The 19477-nt window shown below is 48.2% G+C and overlaps 1 protein-coding gene across 1 annotated transcript; it reads right to left on the bottom strand.

Moving 5' to 3' along the window:
• Positions 1 to 14665: 14665 nt before the first annotated feature.
• On the bottom strand, positions 14666 to 16005 carry SFN (stratifin). The gene has a single exon (XM_066375526.1). It carries the CDS (start codon positions 15916 to 15918, stop codon positions 15172 to 15174), a length of 747 nt encoding a protein of 248 aa, XP_066231623.1. The 5' UTR covers positions 15919 to 16005; the 3' UTR covers positions 14666 to 15171.
• Between the last annotated feature and the right edge of the window lie 3472 nt (positions 16006 to 19477).

Below are 19477 nucleotides of genomic sequence, written 5' to 3'. Positions count from 1 at the left end.
AAAGTTTACTTTAAAAATGAAGTGCATTGTTTAAAGAACAGTAGTAGTAAGTCTATATGACAGAAGGGTGTGGCAAATATTAAGATGGTTTTAAAGTTGGAAATACTGGTGTTTGCTTTTGCTTTTCTTGCAACTGTTTGGATGCAGTTCATATTTTCAACCAATAGGTGGCAACCCAGGCTTATTTTGCAATTGTAATTTCAAGGCACAAGGGAACAGAAGGCAATTGTGCCACAAGTCTTATTTGCATATAGTCGATTCTGTTAAACACAAGTGAAGGGCTTAGCATTTTACAAAGTACTTTCACACACATGGTCCTCATGTCATTCACACAGAAACTCCCAGAGATAGGAACAAGATGGGGACTATTACTAAGCCCCTCTTTACAGGAAGGAAACAGAAAGATGAGCTTGAACTTCAGCTGGCCTGGCTCTCTCATAGTCCACTTTGCTGACTTCTTCATTGTGAATACTTACTGGTGAAAAGTCACCGTCCCTATCCCGCAGTATTTGAGACCAATTGAAAGGAAGATTTTAGGCCCTGGTGGTAGTATCAACCAGCATGTGGAAGTCCCGGGTTTGATTCCCAGTCAAGACACACAGGAGAAGTGACTATCTGCTTCTCCACCCCCCCCCCCTTTCTTTCTCTTCCCCTCCCACAACCATGGCTCAAACGGTTTTTTTAAATTTTTTTATTTATTAGTTTTAGGAGAGAGAGAAGAGGGGGAGGAATAGGAAGCATCAACTCCCATATGTGCCTTGACCAGGCAAGCCCAGGGCTTTGAACTGGCCTCAACATTCCAGGTCGACGTTTTATCCACTGCGCCATCACAGGTCAGGTGGCTCAAGGCGCTGAGAATGACTCCATGGCCTCCACCTCAGGCACTAAAATGGCTCAGTTGCTAGGCAATGGAGCAGCGGCCCCATCGCCCCCTAGTGGGCTTGCCAGGTGCATCCCAGGGGGTCAATGCAGGAGCCTGTCTCTGCCTCCCTGCCTCTCACTTAATTAAAAAAAGAAAGGAAGGTTTTAGACACCTGTAGAATATTAGTGAATCATAAATCAAGAGAAAGATAGGTCACTGGTGGTTTGAGCAGTTTAAGAAAATCTAGTCTGAAGTAGCATTGAGATGGGAATGACTGAACTTTGCTTCCTAGTTTGACAACCAGAGCACAGTGGAGCATCATGAGGAGGCTCCTATGGCTGGAACAGTATGAAAGCAGCCAGCCTCCACTCCCACATCTGGCCTTCTAGGGGATAATAATTAGGTGCTGCTTCCCCAGCCTCTTTCATCTGTGGAGTTCAAAGTACCTCACTCTTAGTAACACCCTGCATAGTAGGTGGGGAGTATCAACAGAGCAAGCCAGGGAAACTGAGGCCAGGAGACACAGCCTAAAGTTGGCTGTGAGTCACCTATGGGGCCTGGAGCCCAGGAATCCTGACACCCAAGCAGCTGGACAAAGCCCTAATTAGAATGAGGATGGGTGCTATGTTTTTTAAATAGTACCAATAGCTGTGGTCATGGGTTTTGATGTTTACCTCATCATGGAGGCCGTGGCTGTCTCCAAAGCAAACAAGTTGGAAAGAGCTGTCATTCAGAACTTTACGGGCTCTCCAAGCACCCTCAGCATTTATTCTCTCCAGTCATGGAGTGGAGAAGGGTGGAATAATCCAAAGATTTATTTTAAGGTGTTGGCATGACAGCAAGGATGTTTTCTCCTCCATGAAATGTAGCTCTCTCCACCTCCCACTGATAGAATGATTGTCATGTTGGGGAGAGGATGATACAATGCAGAAAAGATGAGCGCTAACCCTTCAGCTCTGTTCCAGGTGATAATCTGTTCGGCGTGAAATGTGTAGGCTAGGGCAGTGGTCGGCAAACTCAGTCAACAGAGCCAAATATCAACAGTACAACGATTGAAATTTCTTTTGAGAACCAAACTTTTTAAACTTAAACTATATAGGTAGGTACATTCCTTATCGAGGTAGTGCCCGCATGTGGTATTTTGTGGAAGAGCCACACTCAAGGGGCCAAAGAGCCACGTGTGGCTCACAAGCCGTGGTTTGCCGACCAGGGGACTAGGGAAATGACCATCCCCCAGTATGGCTGGGATATGGCAACTGCCCTTAAGATTTCTTCTTTACCTTTATGATAAATATAGCAATTTTTAAAACTTGGAAAATAAGCAAATTAGACCCACAATTTCATAACATAAAAATTAAAATATAATTTATGTTTTATATTTAAATGTATGTTTTGTACATTTTCTACACATGCAGAGGGATAGTTATAGCATTTATATAAGTGAGATATGTTATAATTGCTTTGTAACCTGCTTTTTTCAGTTGACACTATTTCATGTAATTAAAAACACAAAGACCTTTTTAGTGTTTACATGATAATATTCTGTGGTATGGCTTTAACATTCTTACCTACTCAAAGTCCCATACAGTCTATAAGTCATTACCAATTTTTTGCTATTGTAAACAGTCCTGTGCCTGACCTCTGGTGGCGCAGTGGATAAAGCATCGACCTGGAAATGCTGAGGTCGCCGGTTCGAAACCCTGGGCTTGCCTGGTCAAGGCACATATGGGAGTTGATGCTTCTAGCTCCTCCCCCTTCTCTCTCTCTGTCTCTCCTCTCTCTCTCCCTCTCCTCTCTAAAAATGAATAAATAAAAAATAAAAATAGTAAACAGTCCTGTGATTAACATCTTTGTATGCAAGTCTTTGTCTGAGTCGACTTTTTACAGTAAAATCCTAGAAATGAAAAAGCTGATGTTTTCCAGGTTATCAATTCATATTGCCAAGTGTCTTCTACAACAGTGTCAGTTTAAGGCACACAACACAATCAGCAGTTCCAAAAAAAGTGCCACTTTACATCTCACAGACACTTCCTGAAAGTGTCCGTCTCCTCCAGACCTTACCTGGCAAATTGTGAATAACTTCTAGAGGGAGGAAGGCATGTCTGAGTGCCTTAGAAGGGACCTTCTTGGTCATCTCTGCTAACCACTGACAGTAGGAGAGATGTATTTCCTGGCTCTGAATGGGAGCCCCAACAGTTGCAAAATAGTGTTTGGAACTTATCAGAGACCACAGTTAATTGGAAAGTCTTCCATTCCAAAGAGGCTTAGGAGTGAGGGTGATGGCCTGAAGTCCACTGTGCTGATGCACAGCCAGTCTGCTCTCAGCTGTTTCTCAATTAACAAAATGCTCACCCCAAGTTGGCTGAGGAGAAGACTGATCCTATAGTTTATGGGAAGGTCGATCTTGGAGATTTTTCTGTCCTTTCTCATGGCTCCTGAGAAGGGACCAGTAATGACTTCAGACCCATCCCAACATTACCAAGGACCACCTAGTTTCTGAAAGCAGTGGGAAGGCCCAACTACCCCAGACTCCTCGAAGTTTTCTAGCAAACTGCCCCTTCCTGTCCTTGCCCTTTTCTTCTCTCTTGATCCTTTACCCAGCCTACTCTGAGCTGCCCACCTCTATTTCCAGTCCCCTTTAGAAGGAAGCGTCCCAATTAACATATCTCTGTGGCATCAAGCCTACTGAGGACGGAAGTCATAAGTCTCATTTACAACCAATTGTGTTCTTCATTTCTGGCAAGGGAGCAAATTTCAGAAAGCCCCAGAAGTTCAGGTGCCAATGTACCTTAAGACTGAGAAGCAGTGAGGAGATGGACCGGGGATTAGGAGCCCAAATAAGGTGAAAAAACGATGAGCATTTGTAAAAATGCTCTGGAATAGAATACACAGGAAAGTTTTAAATTTCTTTCCTCTTCCAAAACCCTGAATCAGTTGTGGAGGAGGGAGATGAGAGGCCTCTTCAAAGCCATCCCAAATAAACAAAAAATCTCAAGAAATTAGGCCCTGGCCAGTTGGCTCAGTGGTAGAGCTTCGGCCTGGCGTGCAGAAGTCCCGGGTTCAATTCCCGGCCAGGGCACACAGGAGAGGCACCCATCTGCTTCTCCACCCCTCCCCCTCTCCTTCCTCTCTGTCTCTCTCTTCCTCTCCCGCAGCGAGGCTCCATTGGAGCAAAGATGGCCTGGGCGCTGGGGATGGCTCCTTGGCCTCTGCCCCAGGTGCTGGAGTGGCTCTGGTCGCGACAGAGCGACGCCCCGGAGGGGCAGAGTGTCGCCCCTAGTGGGCGTGCCGGGTGGATCCCGGTCGGGCGCATGCGGGAGTCTGACTCTCTATCCCCGTTTCCAGCTTCAGAAAAAAAAAAAAAAAAAAAAAACCTCAAGAAATTGCTTACAGTGCAAATACAGCTCTCTTCCCACTGATTGGTGGCCTCTTCCTATATCTTAATCTAGAGCTTCCACATTGCTACCTGGAACCATAAACAGCACAGAAGGAACACAGGGACATGGGTAAAATTTCCCCATCTCATAAAGCATACTAGTGGTCACATAATCAATCTATTCTGAATTAAAAATCAGTCCCCTCTACACTCAGACAAGGAAATTTCAGGTTAACCTTAATCTGGAGGAAGAAAGGGGAGAAAATGTGTCTTCCTCCCACCCTCCTTTCTCTTTCAACATCAATTTCTTGAATACCCATATACACCATGGTATACTATTCAGCTAGAAAAAATGATGACATCAGATCACTTACAGCAGAATGGTGAAATCTTGATAACATTATGCAGAGTGAAATAAGCGAATCAGAAAAAAACAAGAACTGCAGGATTCCATACATTGGCGGGACATAAAAGCGAGACTAAGAGACATGGACAGGAGTGTGGTGATTACTGGGGGGGGGGGGGGGGGGGTACAAAGAAAACTGGATAGAGGGTGACGGAGGACGATCTCTCTTTGGGTAATGGGTATGCAACAGAACTAAATGACAAGATAACCTGGAAATGTTTTCTTTGAATATATGTACCCTGATTTAAAAAAAAAATTTTTTTCTTGAATACCACAATCTGATTAAGTACCGTATCTAGCCACGGGTTGAAGACTCCATGAGTTCAGAGTCTGAGATCTCCCCTTTTATCTCTAGACAAATAGAGTTAAATTTCCCAACAAGCAGTAAAAAGATTGGGTGGAGATGAGAGGTGAATCAGCTTGACACCCCCAGGGTGACATACCTGTCTACTGCCCCCACAGACATTCCTGGCTCCTGACTCAGTGGGTAGGAGGGGCTGGGGTGGGGGTAGTTCTGAGAAGTGGGGGACCTACCCTGCAGAAACCTGCCTTCCTCACTCCATATACACAGCAAGGATTGGGGGGTGGGTAGATCCTGTGAACCGGGTGAAGAATTGAAAAGGAACGAAGGACATAACCAGAATAAGGAAACCTTAACTTGGTGAATGAGTCGGGAAATTGGTCCACTACACAGTTTTTTATCATTTAAGATCATTCCTCTCATAAAGCGTTGGCCTGGAATGCTGAGGTCACCGGTTTGAAACCCTGGGCTTGCCCGATCAAGGCACATATAGGAGTTGATACTTCCTGCTCCTCCCCCATTCTCTCTCTCTCTCTCTCTCTCTCTCTCACTCACTTTCTCACTCACTCTTCTCTCTAAAATGAATAAATAAATAAATATATATATTTTAATACTTTTTTTTAAGATTTGTTCTATTCATTTTTAACAAAATTTTTTTTCATTTTTTTTTTATTTATTCATTTTTAGAGAGGAGAGAGAGAGACCAAGAGAGAGGAGAGAAAGACAGAGAGAGAGAAGGGGGGGAGGAGCCGGAAGCATCAATTCCCATATGTGCCTTGACCAGGCAAGCCCAGGGTTTCGAACCAGCGACCTCAGCATTTCCAGGAAATATATATTTTTTTAAAAAAGATCATTCCTCTCTACCAGGCCCTGGGGTGGTATTAGAGTGAGAATAGAGTAAGACTTTCTTGATTCTTAGGAGCAGGGCAGCATAGCATAATATGGTTCTTTTCAAACTATTTTTTCTTTTTTTGTGACAGAGACAGAGAGAGGACAGGAAGGGAGAGAAATGAAAAGTATCAATTGTTTCTTGCAGCTCCTTAGTTGTTCACTGATGCTTTCTCATATGTGCCTTAACCAGAGGACTACAGCAGAGCGAGTGACCTCTTGCTCAAGCCAGCGACCTTGGGCTCAAGCCAGCGACCTTGGGCTCAAGCCAGCGACCATAGGGTCATGTCTGTGATCCCACACTCAAGCCGGATGATCTCACGCTCAAGCCAGATGAGCCCGCACTCAAACTCGCAACCTTGGGGTTTCAAACCTGGGTCCTCTGCGTTCCAGCCCAACACTCTATCTGCTGATCCACTGCCTGGTCAGGCTCTTTTCAAACTTATTTTTAACTCACGTAACTCCAATATACATTACAAACATATGTGTGGCTATTTTAGCCATGTGTGGAAACGGGAAACCCCGACCACTGGGCTCCTGCCCTGTGGCAGCTTCTGGGGAACTCTCTGAACACAACTTGTCAATAGCTGTTGTCATTTAAAAATCATGAGTCAAATCCATTCTGCTCCCAGATTATTTAGCTATATAGAGCCCCATTCTCTTTATCTGCAAAACAAAGATGATAACAGCAATGAGGCCCACTGCTACTGCTACAGTACTCTGTCCTCTAGGAAGAAGCAGGAGTGGGACACTGTTGGCCAGAACAATCTCGGTACAAGTTTCTAAAATCAGGTTTTCCCAAAAAGGCACTGGACATCTGCACATTGGACGTATGTGTATATAGGAGTATCTTGTCTTTCTAGAAGGAGCTCCAGAGTGGCCTGCCAAGCCCAATGCCTTGGTATCCCTAGGGTGTCTGGTTGGTTCTGAGAAGGCACGTTGAACCCAATGCCTTGTTCTCCATCACCTACTCCTGTAGAGCTACAGAGCCAATTAAGAGTAGGTATCTGTAAGCCCTGGCCGGTTGGCTCAGTGGTAGAGCGTCGGCCTGGCGTGCAGGAGTCCTGGGTTCGATTCCCGGCCAGGGCACACAGGAGAAGTGCCCATCTGCTTCTCCACCCCTCCCCCTTTCCTTCCTCTCTGTCTCTCTCTTCCCCTCCCGCAGCCAAGGCTCCATTGGAGCAAAGTTGGCCCGGGCGCTGAGGATGGCTCTATGGCCTCTGCCTCAGGTGCTAGAATGGCTCTGGTTGCAACAGAGCAACGCCCCAGATGGGCAGAGCATTGCCCCCTGGTGGGCGTGCCGGGTGGATCCCGGTTGGGTGGATCCCGGTCGGGTGCATGCGGGAGTCTGTCTGACTGCCTCCCCATTTCCAACTTCAGAAAAATACAAAAAATAAAAAAAATTAAAAATTAAAAAAAAAAGTTCTTTAAAAAAAAAAGAGTAGGTATCTGCCTGACCAGGCGGTGGCGCAGTGGGTAAAGTGTCGGACTGGGATGCAGAAGACACAGGTTCGAGACCCCGAGGTCGCCAGCTTGAGTGCGGGCTCATCTGGTTTGAGCAAAAGCTCACCAGCTTGAGCCCAAGGTCGCTGGCTCAAGCAAGGGGTTACTCAGTCTGCTGAAGGCCCGTGGTCAAGGCACATATGAGAAAGCAATCAATGAACAACTAAGGTGTTGCAACGCGCAACGAAAAACTAATGATTGATGCTCTCATCTCTCCATTCCTGTCTGTCTGTCCCTGTCTATCCCTCTCTCTGTCTCTGTAAAAGGAAAAAAAAAAAAGAGTAGGTATCTTGTCTAGAAAATTTTAGGTTGCAAATTTTCCCCATACCATTCAAATTCTTAAGAGAGGAAGATCTTTGCAAGCCCTCAAAACCAGCTATATTTCTATTTCCACAACTGAGGACCTGGCACTAAACCAGATTTCCAGCATGGAAGGATGGTTTGGGTTTTTGTTTGTTTGGTTTTTAGATTTTTTTTATTGATTTTTAGAGAGAAGAGAGAAAGAAAGGCAGGGAGAGGAGCAGGAAGCAACTCATAGTTGCTTCTCACATGTGCCTTGACTGGGCAAGCCTGGGGTTTTGAACCCGCAACCTAGCAATCCAGGTTGATGCTTTATCCACAGCACCACCACAGGTCAGGAGAAAGGATGGTTTTAAAACTAAGTTCTAGCCTGACCAGGCAGTGGCGCAGTGGATCGAGTGTCAGACTGGGATGCGGAAGGACCCAGGTTCGAGATCCCGAGGTCGCCAGCTTGAGTGTGGGTTCATCTGGTTTGAGAAAAAAGCTCACCAGCTTGGACCCAAGGTCACTGGCTCGACCAAGGAGTTACTTGGTCTGCTGAAGTCCCGCGGTCAGGGCACATGGGAGAAAGCAATCAATGAACAACTAAGGTGTCGCAATGCGCAACAAAAAACTAATGATTGATGCTTCTCATCTCTCCGTTCCTGTCTGTCTGTTCCTCTCTCTGTCTCCGTAAAAAAACAAAAAAATTAAGTTCTATAAAAAAAAAACACCAAAAAATCCCTAAATTCTTCCTGGCCAGGTGGAGGCGCAGTGGATAGTGTCTGACTGGGACACAGAGAACCCAGGTTCGAGACCCTGAGGTTGCCAGCTTGAGTGTGGGTTCATCTGGTTTGAGCAAGTCTCTCCAGCTTGGACCCAAGGTCGCTGGCTTGAGCAAGGGGTTACTCAGTCTACGGTAGCTTCATGGTCTAGGCACGTATATGAGAAAGCAATCAATGAACAACTAAAAGTGCCACAACGGAAAAAAAAATTGTGCTTCTCATCTCTCTTCCTGTCTGTCTGTCCCTATCTATTCCTCTCTCTGACTCTCTCTCTGAAAAAAAAAAAAAAAAAGAATAAATCAGTATTATAAAAATAAAAAAACCCACCAAAACTAAGTTCTGAGCACCTTCCTGTACCTAGACCTTGCTGGAGAACCTGTAGGAAGAGAGAATGAATAATAGGACAAAGTTACTATTTTTAGAGAGCTCTCTGAGGAGACAAGAAATAAACCCAGGACATAGCTGCAAACCCCAAGATAGAATCAGTAGATATGAAATCATAACAATAAGTGTACCTATATAAACAAAAGGAGTTGGCAAAATAGCACATATTCAAAGCTCTGTTCTATGTGTTAAAGGAAGAGAGAAGCTGGTTAGTCATGTTTTGACCTGAAGATGGGCTTTGAAATTTGGAAAAGGTTATAACAGTGTGCTCAAGTGGAGAGGATAATGGGAAGGGGAGAATGGTCACTATGAAATTTCCAGTGGAACCTGACTGGTATTATGACCTGCTTGGCCTTCTGGGGCTGATTTTTAAGACAGATATAATTCACATACCATAAAATACATCCTTCTAATGTGTACAATTCAGCCTGACCTGTGGTGGCACAGTAGATAAAGTATCAATCTGGAATGCTGAAGTCACCAGTTTGAAACCCTAGGCTTGCCCAGTCAAGGCAAATACAAGAAGCAACTACAGTGGTACCTTGAGATACAAATAGACCAACATACGAATTTTTCAAGATACGAGCTGCGACTTGGTCCGTATTTTTGTTCGAGAACCGAGCAAAATTCCGAGATACAAGTCGTGATTTGGGAAGCTCCCGCTAGTTCACACACGGGTCCAGTATCAGTAGTTTGATATACGAGTTGACTGACTTATGAGCTCAGTTATAGAACAAAGTAAATTCGTATCTCAAGGTACCACTGTACTATGAGTTGATGCTTCCCGCCCCTCCCCCACATATCTCTCTCTCTCTCTCAAATAAACAAATAAAATCTTAATAAAAAAAAGAACCAGCCTAACCAAGCAGTGGTGCAGTGGATAGAGCATTGGACTGGGATATGGAGGACCCAGGTTCAAGACCCCGAGGTCGCAGGCTTGAGCGCGGACTCATCTGGTTTGAGCAAGGCTCACCAGCTTGGACCCAAGGTCACTGGCTTGAGCAAGGAGTCACTTGGTCTTCTGTAGCTCCCCACATCAAGGCACATATGAGAAAGCAATCAATGAACTAAGGTGCCGCAACGAAGAATTGATGCTTCTCATCTCTCTCCCTTCCTGTCTGTCTGTCCCTCTCTCTAACTCTCTCTGTCTCTGTCACACAAAAAAAAGAAAACACCTCCCCCAAAATAAAGAACCAAAAAAAAAAAGTGTACAGTTCAGCCTGACTAGGCGGTGGCGCAGTGGATAGAGCATCGGACTGGGATGCGGAGGACCCACGTTTGAGACCCCGAGGTTGCCAACTTGAGTGCGGGCTCATCTGGCTTGAGCAAAAAGCTCACAGCTTGGACCCAAGGTCGCTAGCTCGAGCAAGGGGTTACTCAGTCTGCTGAAGGCCCGCGGTCAAGGCACATATGAGAAAGCAATCAATGAACTAAGGTGCCGCAACGAAGAATTGATGCTTCTCATCTCTCTCCCTTCCTGTCTGTCTGTCCCTCTCTCTAACTCTCTCTGTCTCTGTCACACACAAAAAAGAAAACACCTCCCCCAAAATAAAGAACCAAAAAAAAAAAGTGTACAGTTCAGCCTGACTAGGCGGTGGCGCAGTGGATAGAGCATCGGACTGGGATGCGGAGGACCCACGTTTGAGACCCCGAGGTTGCCAACTTGAGTGCGGGCTCATCTGGCTTGAGCAAAAAGCTCACCAGCTTGGACCCAAGGTCGCTAGCTCAAGCAAGGGGTTACTCAGTCTGCTGAAGGCCCGCGGTCAAGGCACATATGAGAAAGCAATCAATGAACAACCAAGGTGTCACAACGAAAAACTGATGATTGATGCTTCTCATCTGTCTCCGTTTCTATCTATCCCTCTTTCTGACTCTCTCTCTCTCTCTGTCCCTGTAAAAAAAAAAAAAAAAGTGTACAGTTCAGTGTTTCATACATATTCACAAAGTTGTGCAAATATCCCCACAATTTAAATCCAGAACACTTCATCACTCCAAAAGAAATTCCATACCCATTAGCAGTAGGACTGAAATTTCTAAAACGACTTATCTAGGCCAGAAAAAGATGGCAAGAAATGCTCACTGAAACCCCACTCTGGGTAACAGTAAGAAAGCTTTACTGAGCCCTGGCCGGTTGGCTCAGTGGTAGAGCATCGGCCTGGAGTGCAGGATTCCCGGGTTCGATTCCCGGCCAGGGTACACAGGAGAAGCGCCCATCTGCTTCTCCACCCCTCCCCTCTCCTTCCTCTCTGTCTCTCGCTTCCCCTCCCGCAGCCAAGGCTCCATTGGAGCAGGGTTGGCCTGGGAGCTGAGGATGGCTCCATGGCCTCTGCCTCAACCGCTAGAGTGGCTCTGGTCGCAACAGAGCAATGCCCCAGATGGGCAGAGCATCGCCCCCTGATGGGCATGCCGAGTGGATCCCGGTCGGGCGCATGCGGGAGTCTGTCTGACTGCCTCCCTGTTTCCAACTTCAGAAAAATAAAAAAAATAAAAAAAATAAAAAGAAAGCTTTACTGGCTCTGTCTGGGTAGCTCAGTTGGTTAGAACACTGTCCCAATACACCAAGATTGTGATCCCTGGTCAGGGCACAGACAAGAATCAACAAATGAATGCATAAATAAATGAAATAACAAATTGATGTTTCTCTCTCACACTCTCTAAAATCAATAAAATTTTTTAAAAGACAGCTTTACAGAGATTTAAGAAAAAAAAAAACACGTCAAAGGTAAAAAGGTCTGGGACCTTCATGGTCTGGTGCCTAAGCCAGCTCACATTTAGCCATCTGATTTGATGATGCTCCAATCCAATCCAATCCACACCATATGCTTCTGAAATCCTTCAACACCAACATGCTCATTTCTTTCTCCATCTATGGCAACCCTGAATGCTAGAGAGAGTAGGCAGTCAGAGGCTGAGAAAAAAGAAGTTCCATTAAAAGAAAGTTACCAGACCTGTCTGGTAAGAGAAACCAGGTCACTTTCAGAGCTGAAGGGGAGTCACTTACCTTAGCCCGGAGTCTATGCCTGGTTTGGAAATCCAACACACTTCCAGGAAAGGAGGGGAGAAAACAGGGGACTGAGAAGGCATTGCAGTGGTTCTGCCAACTTTCTCTGTAGAATTACTTTGATAAGAGCAGTTCAAGTGGCTCTGGTCATGCAGAGCGACCCCCCGGAGGGGCAGAGCATCGCCCCCTGGTGGGCAGAGCATCGCCCCTGGTGGGCGTGCCGGGTGGATCCCGGTCGGGCGCATGCGGGAGTCTGTCTGACTGTCTCTCCCTGTTTCCAGCTTCAGAAAAATACAAAAAAAAAAAAAGAAGAGCAGTTCAATTTTGAGTCCCATGGGTGTGGCCAAACTGGGACTCTGGGGAACCTGATGAGGCTAAACTGACTTCCCCCAAACATGCCAGGTGGAGGAGTGACCACTTGATGTCAGGCCAGCATTCCCAGGTGGCCCAGTGAGCATGCAGGTCAGCTTCAGCAGTAAAACTGCTCCTTGGGACTAGGCCTGACTGATGATTCTGCTTTTGGCACAGAAATGCTGGAGAGCCTGACCTGTGGTGGCGCAGTGCATAAAGTGTCAACCTGGAATAGTGAGGTTGCCAGTTCAAAACCCTAGCCTTGCCTGACCAGGCGGTGGTGCAGTGGATAGAGTGTCGGGCTGGGATGCGGAGGACCCAGGTTTGAGACTCTGAGGTCTCCAGCTTGAGTGCGGGCTCATCTGGTTTGAGCAAAGCTCACCAGCTTGGACCCAAGGTCACTGGCTCGAGCAAGGGGTTACTCGCTCTGCTGTAGCCCCACGGTCAAGGCACATATGAGAAAGCAATCAATGAACAACTAAGGAGCTGCAACAAAGAATTGATGCTTCTCATCTCTCTTCCTTCCTGTCTGTCTGTCCGCCTGTCCCTGTCTATCCCTCTCTCTAACTCACTCTCTGTCTCTGGAAAAAAACAAAAAAACCCTAGCCTTGCCTGGTCAAGGCATATATGACAAGCAACGAATTAACAACTAAAGTGAAGCAACTATGAGTTGATACTTCTCGCTCCCCACCCCACCCTTCCTTTCTCTGTAAAATCAATAAATAAAATCTTTTTTTAAAATGCTGGATAGCCTGACCAGGCAGTGGTGCAGTGGATAGAGCGTTGGACTGGGACATGGAGGACCCAGGTTCGAAACCCTGAGGTCACCAGCTTGAGTGTGGGCTCATCTGACTTGAGCATGGGCTCACCAGCTTGAGCACGGATTCACTGGCTTGAGCATGGGATCATAGACATGACCTCATGGTCACTGGCTTGAGCCCTAAGGTCGCTGATTTGAAGCCCAAGGTCCCTGACTTGAGCAAGGGGTTACTGGCTCTGCTGTAGCCCCCCCAGTGTCCATAAAGGTACATATGAGAAAGCAATCAATGAACAACTAAGGTGCAACAATTATGAGCTGATGCTTCTCATTTCTCTCCCTTCCTGTCTGTCCCTATCTATCCCTCTCTCTGACTCTGTCTCTGTTAAAAAAAAAAAAATGCTGGATAAATCCTAGGCTATTGATGCTAGAAGGGTTAATGATAGCCAACATGTACTATGAACTACTTTAAGTGCACTTAATTTCTCAAACCTCACAGCATCTCTTAAGAGGAAGGTACTATTTTTTAATCCCCATTTTATAAAGAGGATATAAAAATAAGGGTTAAGAGCCTTGGCCAAGGCAGGCTGGGAGTCAAACCCAGGCAGCTTGACACCAGAACCTAGATTCTTCAGGTTTCATTGGAAAGCTTTTAGTTTAAGCCCCTTTTGATGCAGAAGGGAAAACCGAGGCTCAAGGAAATAATGGCTTTTCCAAGGCCTCACAGCCAAGTGAGGGACGCAATCCAAGCCTTCTGACCGCCAATTCAGGGCTGCCTGGACTCTGGTTTGTGGTGAGGGCCACTCGGTGGCCTTTTCCCAGCTGGCGTGCCAGCAAGGCACTGCAGGTTAAGTAGATGACTCAAAGGGAGGGAACTGCTTTTTCCGCACCGCCCTGTCCAGTTGCTCTTAGGATACCTAGCTCTCGCGCGGGACAGGTAGCAACCTGCCTGAGTGAAACCCGGAAAGCGCCACCCCTGGAGTTCGACAGGAGGCGTGGTTGTCTCAGTCCCGCAGGGGCTTTTCGGGACTCGCAGAACCAGCAGCGCGGCGCCGCGCGCGCGCCCGCCACTCACTCTCCCATTGGCCAGTACGCCGAGCAGCCGTCTCCTGTAATTGGATGACTTCGACCTCAGGCCCGCCTCCAGCCCGAGCCGTGGAGGCGGGAACGAGTGAGGCAGTCGCTAGGCCGGGCGTGGTGCACCTGGAAGTTGGGGCAGGAGTCCAGGCCGGTCTCAGCGCCTCGAGCCTCCTCCAGCCGTTTTCATTTTAATCCCGTCTGCGAACGTTGAGAGTCGTTCCCCTCTCCTCAGAGCTGGACTTTAAATGACGGCGTCACACCCCTTCCCAAGATCGTACTTGCCGCCTCTCAGACCTGAGCACCTGATGTGACTACCCCCCACTTTCAAATCGGGGGTGCTCAGTGCTGCTCACTATAGCATATTCATGCAGCGCTGTCCTCAGACTTCATACCTGAGACTTCAGTGGTTTCCTATCCTCTCAGATCTGAGCTCTTCAGCAGAGGAGGCTCAGAGACGCCTTTGAGCTCACCTGACACTCCTGGGACCAGACCGGTTTGTTTGGGGCCTGATGGAGACAGCCCGACTGCCAGCCTCTCACCTGAAGTCACCGGCCCCAAGTCTTGCCTGCGGGTGACTGAGCCAGCCCCATGGGATGTTAGAGACCTAAATAAGCGGTACAAAATCAGGGTTTCTGTAAATCATACACCAATCCCAGTCCCAGCCCTCCACCAATAACTGGAAAAGACAGGAGGAGTGTCATGGGGGAACTTTATTGAGAGGAAACATGGTCACACCCAGCAGATATACTTTCCCTCTCTAACACACACACACACACACACACACACACACACACACACACACACACACACACACTCATCTCCAGCCTCTGCCACAGTCCAGTTCTCAGCCACCAGTGTGGGACACTCCTCAATTCCTAAGATCCAGAGGCAGCAGGGACAGGTGGGAGTCCAGTCCGGGGAAGAAGTGGCCAGGTTCACTGATGGGGTCTTGAAGAGGGGGTGCAGAGAGCAAGGCTGGGTGGGATGACCACCGGTCAGGAACACCCAACTGCTGCAGAAGGAGTGGGACCCAATGGCTCTAGGTGGCCTCAGCTCTGCTGGTCCCTCTCTGCAGCCTCTCTGAGCTGGGGCAGAGCACTCAGGGTGAAGGGTCGGGCCTCCCACCCCATACTAGTCCCCTCTGCTGGGGGTGGAGGACTGGATTGGGCAGGGCAGGGCAGGAAGGGCAGCTGGTGGCTCAGCTCTGGGGCTCCTCGGGTGCCTCGCCGCCCTCTTCCCCAGTGTTGTCGGCCGTCCACAGCGTCAGGTTGTCTCGCAGCAGCTGCATGATGAGGGTGCTGTCTTTGTAGGAGTCCTCACTGAGGGTGTGCAGGTCAGCCATGGCCTCGTCGAAGGTAGTCTTGGCCAGTGAGATGGCCTCCTCAGGGCTATTGGCGATCTCGTAGTGGAAAACGGAAAAGTTCAGGGCCAGGCCCAGGCGGATGGGGTTGGTGGGTGGCATCTCCTTCTTGCTGATATCCATGGCCTCCTGGTAGGCTGACCGGGCAGAGTCGATGATGCGCTTCTTGTCTTCACCGGTGGCCACCTCAGCCAGATAGCGGTAATAGTCGCCCTTCATTTTCAGGTAGAAGACCCGGCTTTCGGCGTCACCAGCCTCCTTGATGAGGTGGGTGTCCAGCAGGCCCAGCACAGTGTCACACACGCCCCGGAGCTCAGTCTCCACCTTCTCCCGGTACTCTCGTACCTCTGGACCCTTCTCCTCTGAGGCCTCCTCATTGCTTTTCTGCTCGATGCTGGACAGGACCCTCCAGGCAGCCCTCTGGCCACCCACCACATTCTTGTAGGCCACGGAGAGCAGGTTTCGCTCTTCACAGGATAGCTCCTCACCTTTTTCCACAGCGCTCTTCATGAAGGCCGCCATGTCCTCATAGCGTTCGGCCTGCTCTGCCAACTTGGCCTTCTGGATCAGACTTGCTCTCTCCATGGCTGTGGGGACAGACGGGCAGGCACTGCGCTAACTGGCTGCCTCAGGACCAAGCTAGATTCTGTGCCTCTCCTGCTCCCTGCCTGCCTTTTGGCTGGATGGCCTGGCCCAGAGCAGGGTGGGGAGGGAGGGGCAGAGGGCGGGACCGAGGACCTGGACCTCCCTCCCTCTCCTCTTCTCCACCCTTTCCCGCTCTTCCTTAAAGGTAAAAGGGCTGGGATGTGGGGTGAGTCATCAGGATAGTTAGTCAGCAGGAGAAATTTGGGTGGTCCCACCTGCATAGGCACCTTTCCCTGCTCCACGCTGCCCCCTCTTGTTCAAGGCTTCCAATACACGGGTGCCCACATTAAGTAGATGCCCCAGTTTCCCAAATCAGGTTCTTCACTGTGTCCTTCCATGGGCTAAGGATGGCTTTAGCCACATGGCTGCTTTAACCACATGGATGCATCAGCCTGGGCAGACCCCATAAAGCCATGTGCAGGCAGATGGGGTTATTATTCCTGCCAGATAGGTTCCTCCCTAAGTTTAGGGGAGATCATTCAAGTTTAGGTAGGGCTCTACAGTTTCCCAAGCACTTTTGTATTCACGACCTAATTTAACCCTGCTGCATCTCTGTGAGGTGGACAGGACTGCGACTACTACTCCACTTTAGAGAGGAGTACTAAGGCTCAGAGGGGATGAGATTTCTCAAGGTCATTTAGCTACTAAGTCCCCTGCATCCTACTTCCTTAGGCTTCTCCTCCATCAAGGCCTCTGATGTGTGAGCTCCAGGATGTATTTAGAAGTGAGATCCAAGCTTTTTGAAATGATTCTCTACAGACCAATATCTCTAATGAATACAGATGCTAAAATACTAAACAAAATACTAGCAAATTGAAATGGTTCTATCCCCCATGCTCACCCTTTCTCAGGGTCCTGTCCCCTCTGAGCTCCCAGAATGCACAGGTGGCAGCTTTCAGGGTGCCACTTAATGAGGTATTTAATGAGCAGCCTCTGACGCTCCAGCCTAGCCATTGTAATTAGTCACCCAGTAGATTTGTTGGACACCTTTCCCATCACAACACAATTTTCCCTTTCAAGTTAGTGGCCTGTTGCCACTTGTTTGAGGACTTACCCTCTGGCTCTCCACACCAGGTCACCTGCTCCCCCTCCACGCCACCGCCATCCCCTATCAGTGGGGATCACAGAGGGTGGGGGCCCAGTTTGCTGGCTGTCCCACTTTCCTGCCTGACTCAGCTCACCCTCTGTCAGAGGCTGGGAAGCAGGCCACCTGGGTGCTCAGCCCAGTTTGGTTCCCCAGGGGGGGACGCTAGCAAACGAGGAGAGAGACAGGACCAAAAAAAAGGAGGTAGCAGTGACACATACCATTTTGTTTTATGGGGCAGCTGAGTACTGCCTCCCACAACCTGCCTCTCAGAAGTTTTCCTGACCCTTTCCTTTGACTATACTCCACCTCTGACCTCTGGCAGAGGCCTCAGAGATGGAGAGGTCTTTGTGGTCAACGTTCTGTCCCTGTTAGATGGGGTACTGTTCTTGTGTCAGCCAAGAGTTTCTTTTGTTAAAAGTGTTGGCATTGTGTCCATAAAGGTAGGTTCCTGCTTATCTGCCCCACCCCTAGTTAAAGCTCAGACGGGGCTCAGGGGTGGGGCTCCGCTCACTGGGATCCAGCCATCTTAATCCTTTAGCCAGGACCATTTCACAGGCCTGTCCCTCCCAGAGTTCTTCTTGGTGTCTGAACAACCATTCTCCCCCTCTGGAAGGAGGGAGGCTTAGGCCAGCAATCTGAGGCAGGCCCAAAGGGGAGATCTGCCTTTTAGAAGGAAAAGTAGAGACATATCTGGGTTGATGCTACAGGTTTTCCAAGGAAGGAGAAGGGATTTTAGGCTTGATACCCCACAGGCCTTGCTCAAATCAGACAGAAAATGATGGAAAGGAAATACACTAAAATACACCTTCCAGAGCATATCTTTACATAGTGAGACTGTGAGCAGTTTTGTTTTTTTTTTTCCTTTTTCTAGTCTTTTTTTTTTTTTTTTTTTTTTTTACACAGACATAGAGAGAGTCAGAGAGAGATATAGATAGGGACAGACAGGAACGGAGAGAGATGAGAAGCATCAATCATCAGTTCTTCATTGCGCGTTGTGACACCTCAGTTGTTCATTGATTGCTTTCTCATATGTGCCTTGACCCTGGGCCCTCAGCAGACCGAGTAACCCCTTATTCGAGCCAGCGACTCTGGGTCCAAGCTGGTGAGCTTCACCCAAACCAGATGAACCCATGCTCAAGCTGGCAACCTTGGGGTCTCGAACCTGGGTCCTCCACATCCCAGTCCGATGCTCTATCCACTGCGCCACCGCCTGGTCAGGCTTTTTCTAGTCTCTTAAGTTACCAATTGTGAATGTGTATTATTTTTCTGAGAGACAGAATAGCCAGTATCTTTGGAATCAGACCAGCTGGGTTCAATTCTTAAAAGCTGTTGTAGCCGGATCAGGCGGTGGCGCAGTGGATAGAGTGTCGGACTGTGACGCGGAGGAACCAGGTTCGAGACCCTGAGGTCGCCAGCTTGAGCGCAGGCTCATCTGGTTTGAGCAAAGCTCACCAGCTTGGACCCAAAGTCGCTGGCTTGAGCAAGGGGTTACTCGGTCTGCTGTAGCCCCACGGTCAAGGCACATATGAGAAAGCAATGGATGAACAATGAAAGTGCCACAACGAAAAACTGATGATTGATGCTTCTTGTCTCTCTGCGTGCCTGTCTGTCTGCCCCTATCTATCCCTCTCTCTCTGACTCTCACTCTGTCTCTGTAAAAATAAGTAAATAAATAAAAATTATTAAAAAAAAAAAGCTGTTGTGGCCTTTGCCAAGTGACTTAACATCTGTGAGCCTCAGTTTTCTGAAGTGTAAAATGGGGTTTGTTGTGAGGATAAAATGAGTTGATGGAAAGCAGTTGAGTGGATGATAACTTATTCTCATGTAAAATCCAATCAACTTTATTATTATAAACATATATACTCACAGTATGAACATGAAGCTGAGGCCTATGAAATGAGGAAGGGCCCCAACACCAGGCCTCGGCCAAAGACTAGAGCCTGCCTAGCTGGGTGTCCACAAGGGAAAGAAGATTGATAAACCATGGTCAGATATGCTCACTCAACACTGTGTCTTCCTTCTCCATCTTGGACATTCCTTCGGCCTGTGCAGGCCCTGGGCCCTCAAGGACCTTCCTTTGACTAGTCATCGAACTAAGTCATGGGGGAAAGCTGGAAATCCCAGAACAGCATAAACCTGGGAGGCCAGGCCTGGCAATTTTGGAATGATTTCTGTCTGTAGGGAGGGAACATTCTTTTTTCTACCACTTAAGCTAGGAGGCCTAGTGGTGGTACACACCTGCAAGCTTCATGCCCTCAGCACAGGCCTGGCAAAGAGAAAGGAAGCCCCTTCACTCCTCCTCCTCCCCTGCTGAATATGGGGGCCAGGCTGCCTGACATCTCCTGCCAGCTCTGGCCTGTTGATTCTGACTCAGTTCCTGTCTCAGGCACCACCCTTTGCCTCCAGGCCTCC

The sequence above is a fragment of the Saccopteryx leptura genome, chromosome 3 (assembly GCF_036850995.1).
Source record: "Saccopteryx leptura isolate mSacLep1 chromosome 3, mSacLep1_pri_phased_curated, whole genome shotgun sequence".
In the NCBI taxonomy this organism is placed as follows: domain Eukaryota; kingdom Metazoa; phylum Chordata; class Mammalia; order Chiroptera; family Emballonuridae; genus Saccopteryx; species Saccopteryx leptura.
The sequence above is the reverse complement of the archived record's forward strand: the minus strand, read 5'-3'. Positions and strand labels throughout refer to the sequence as shown.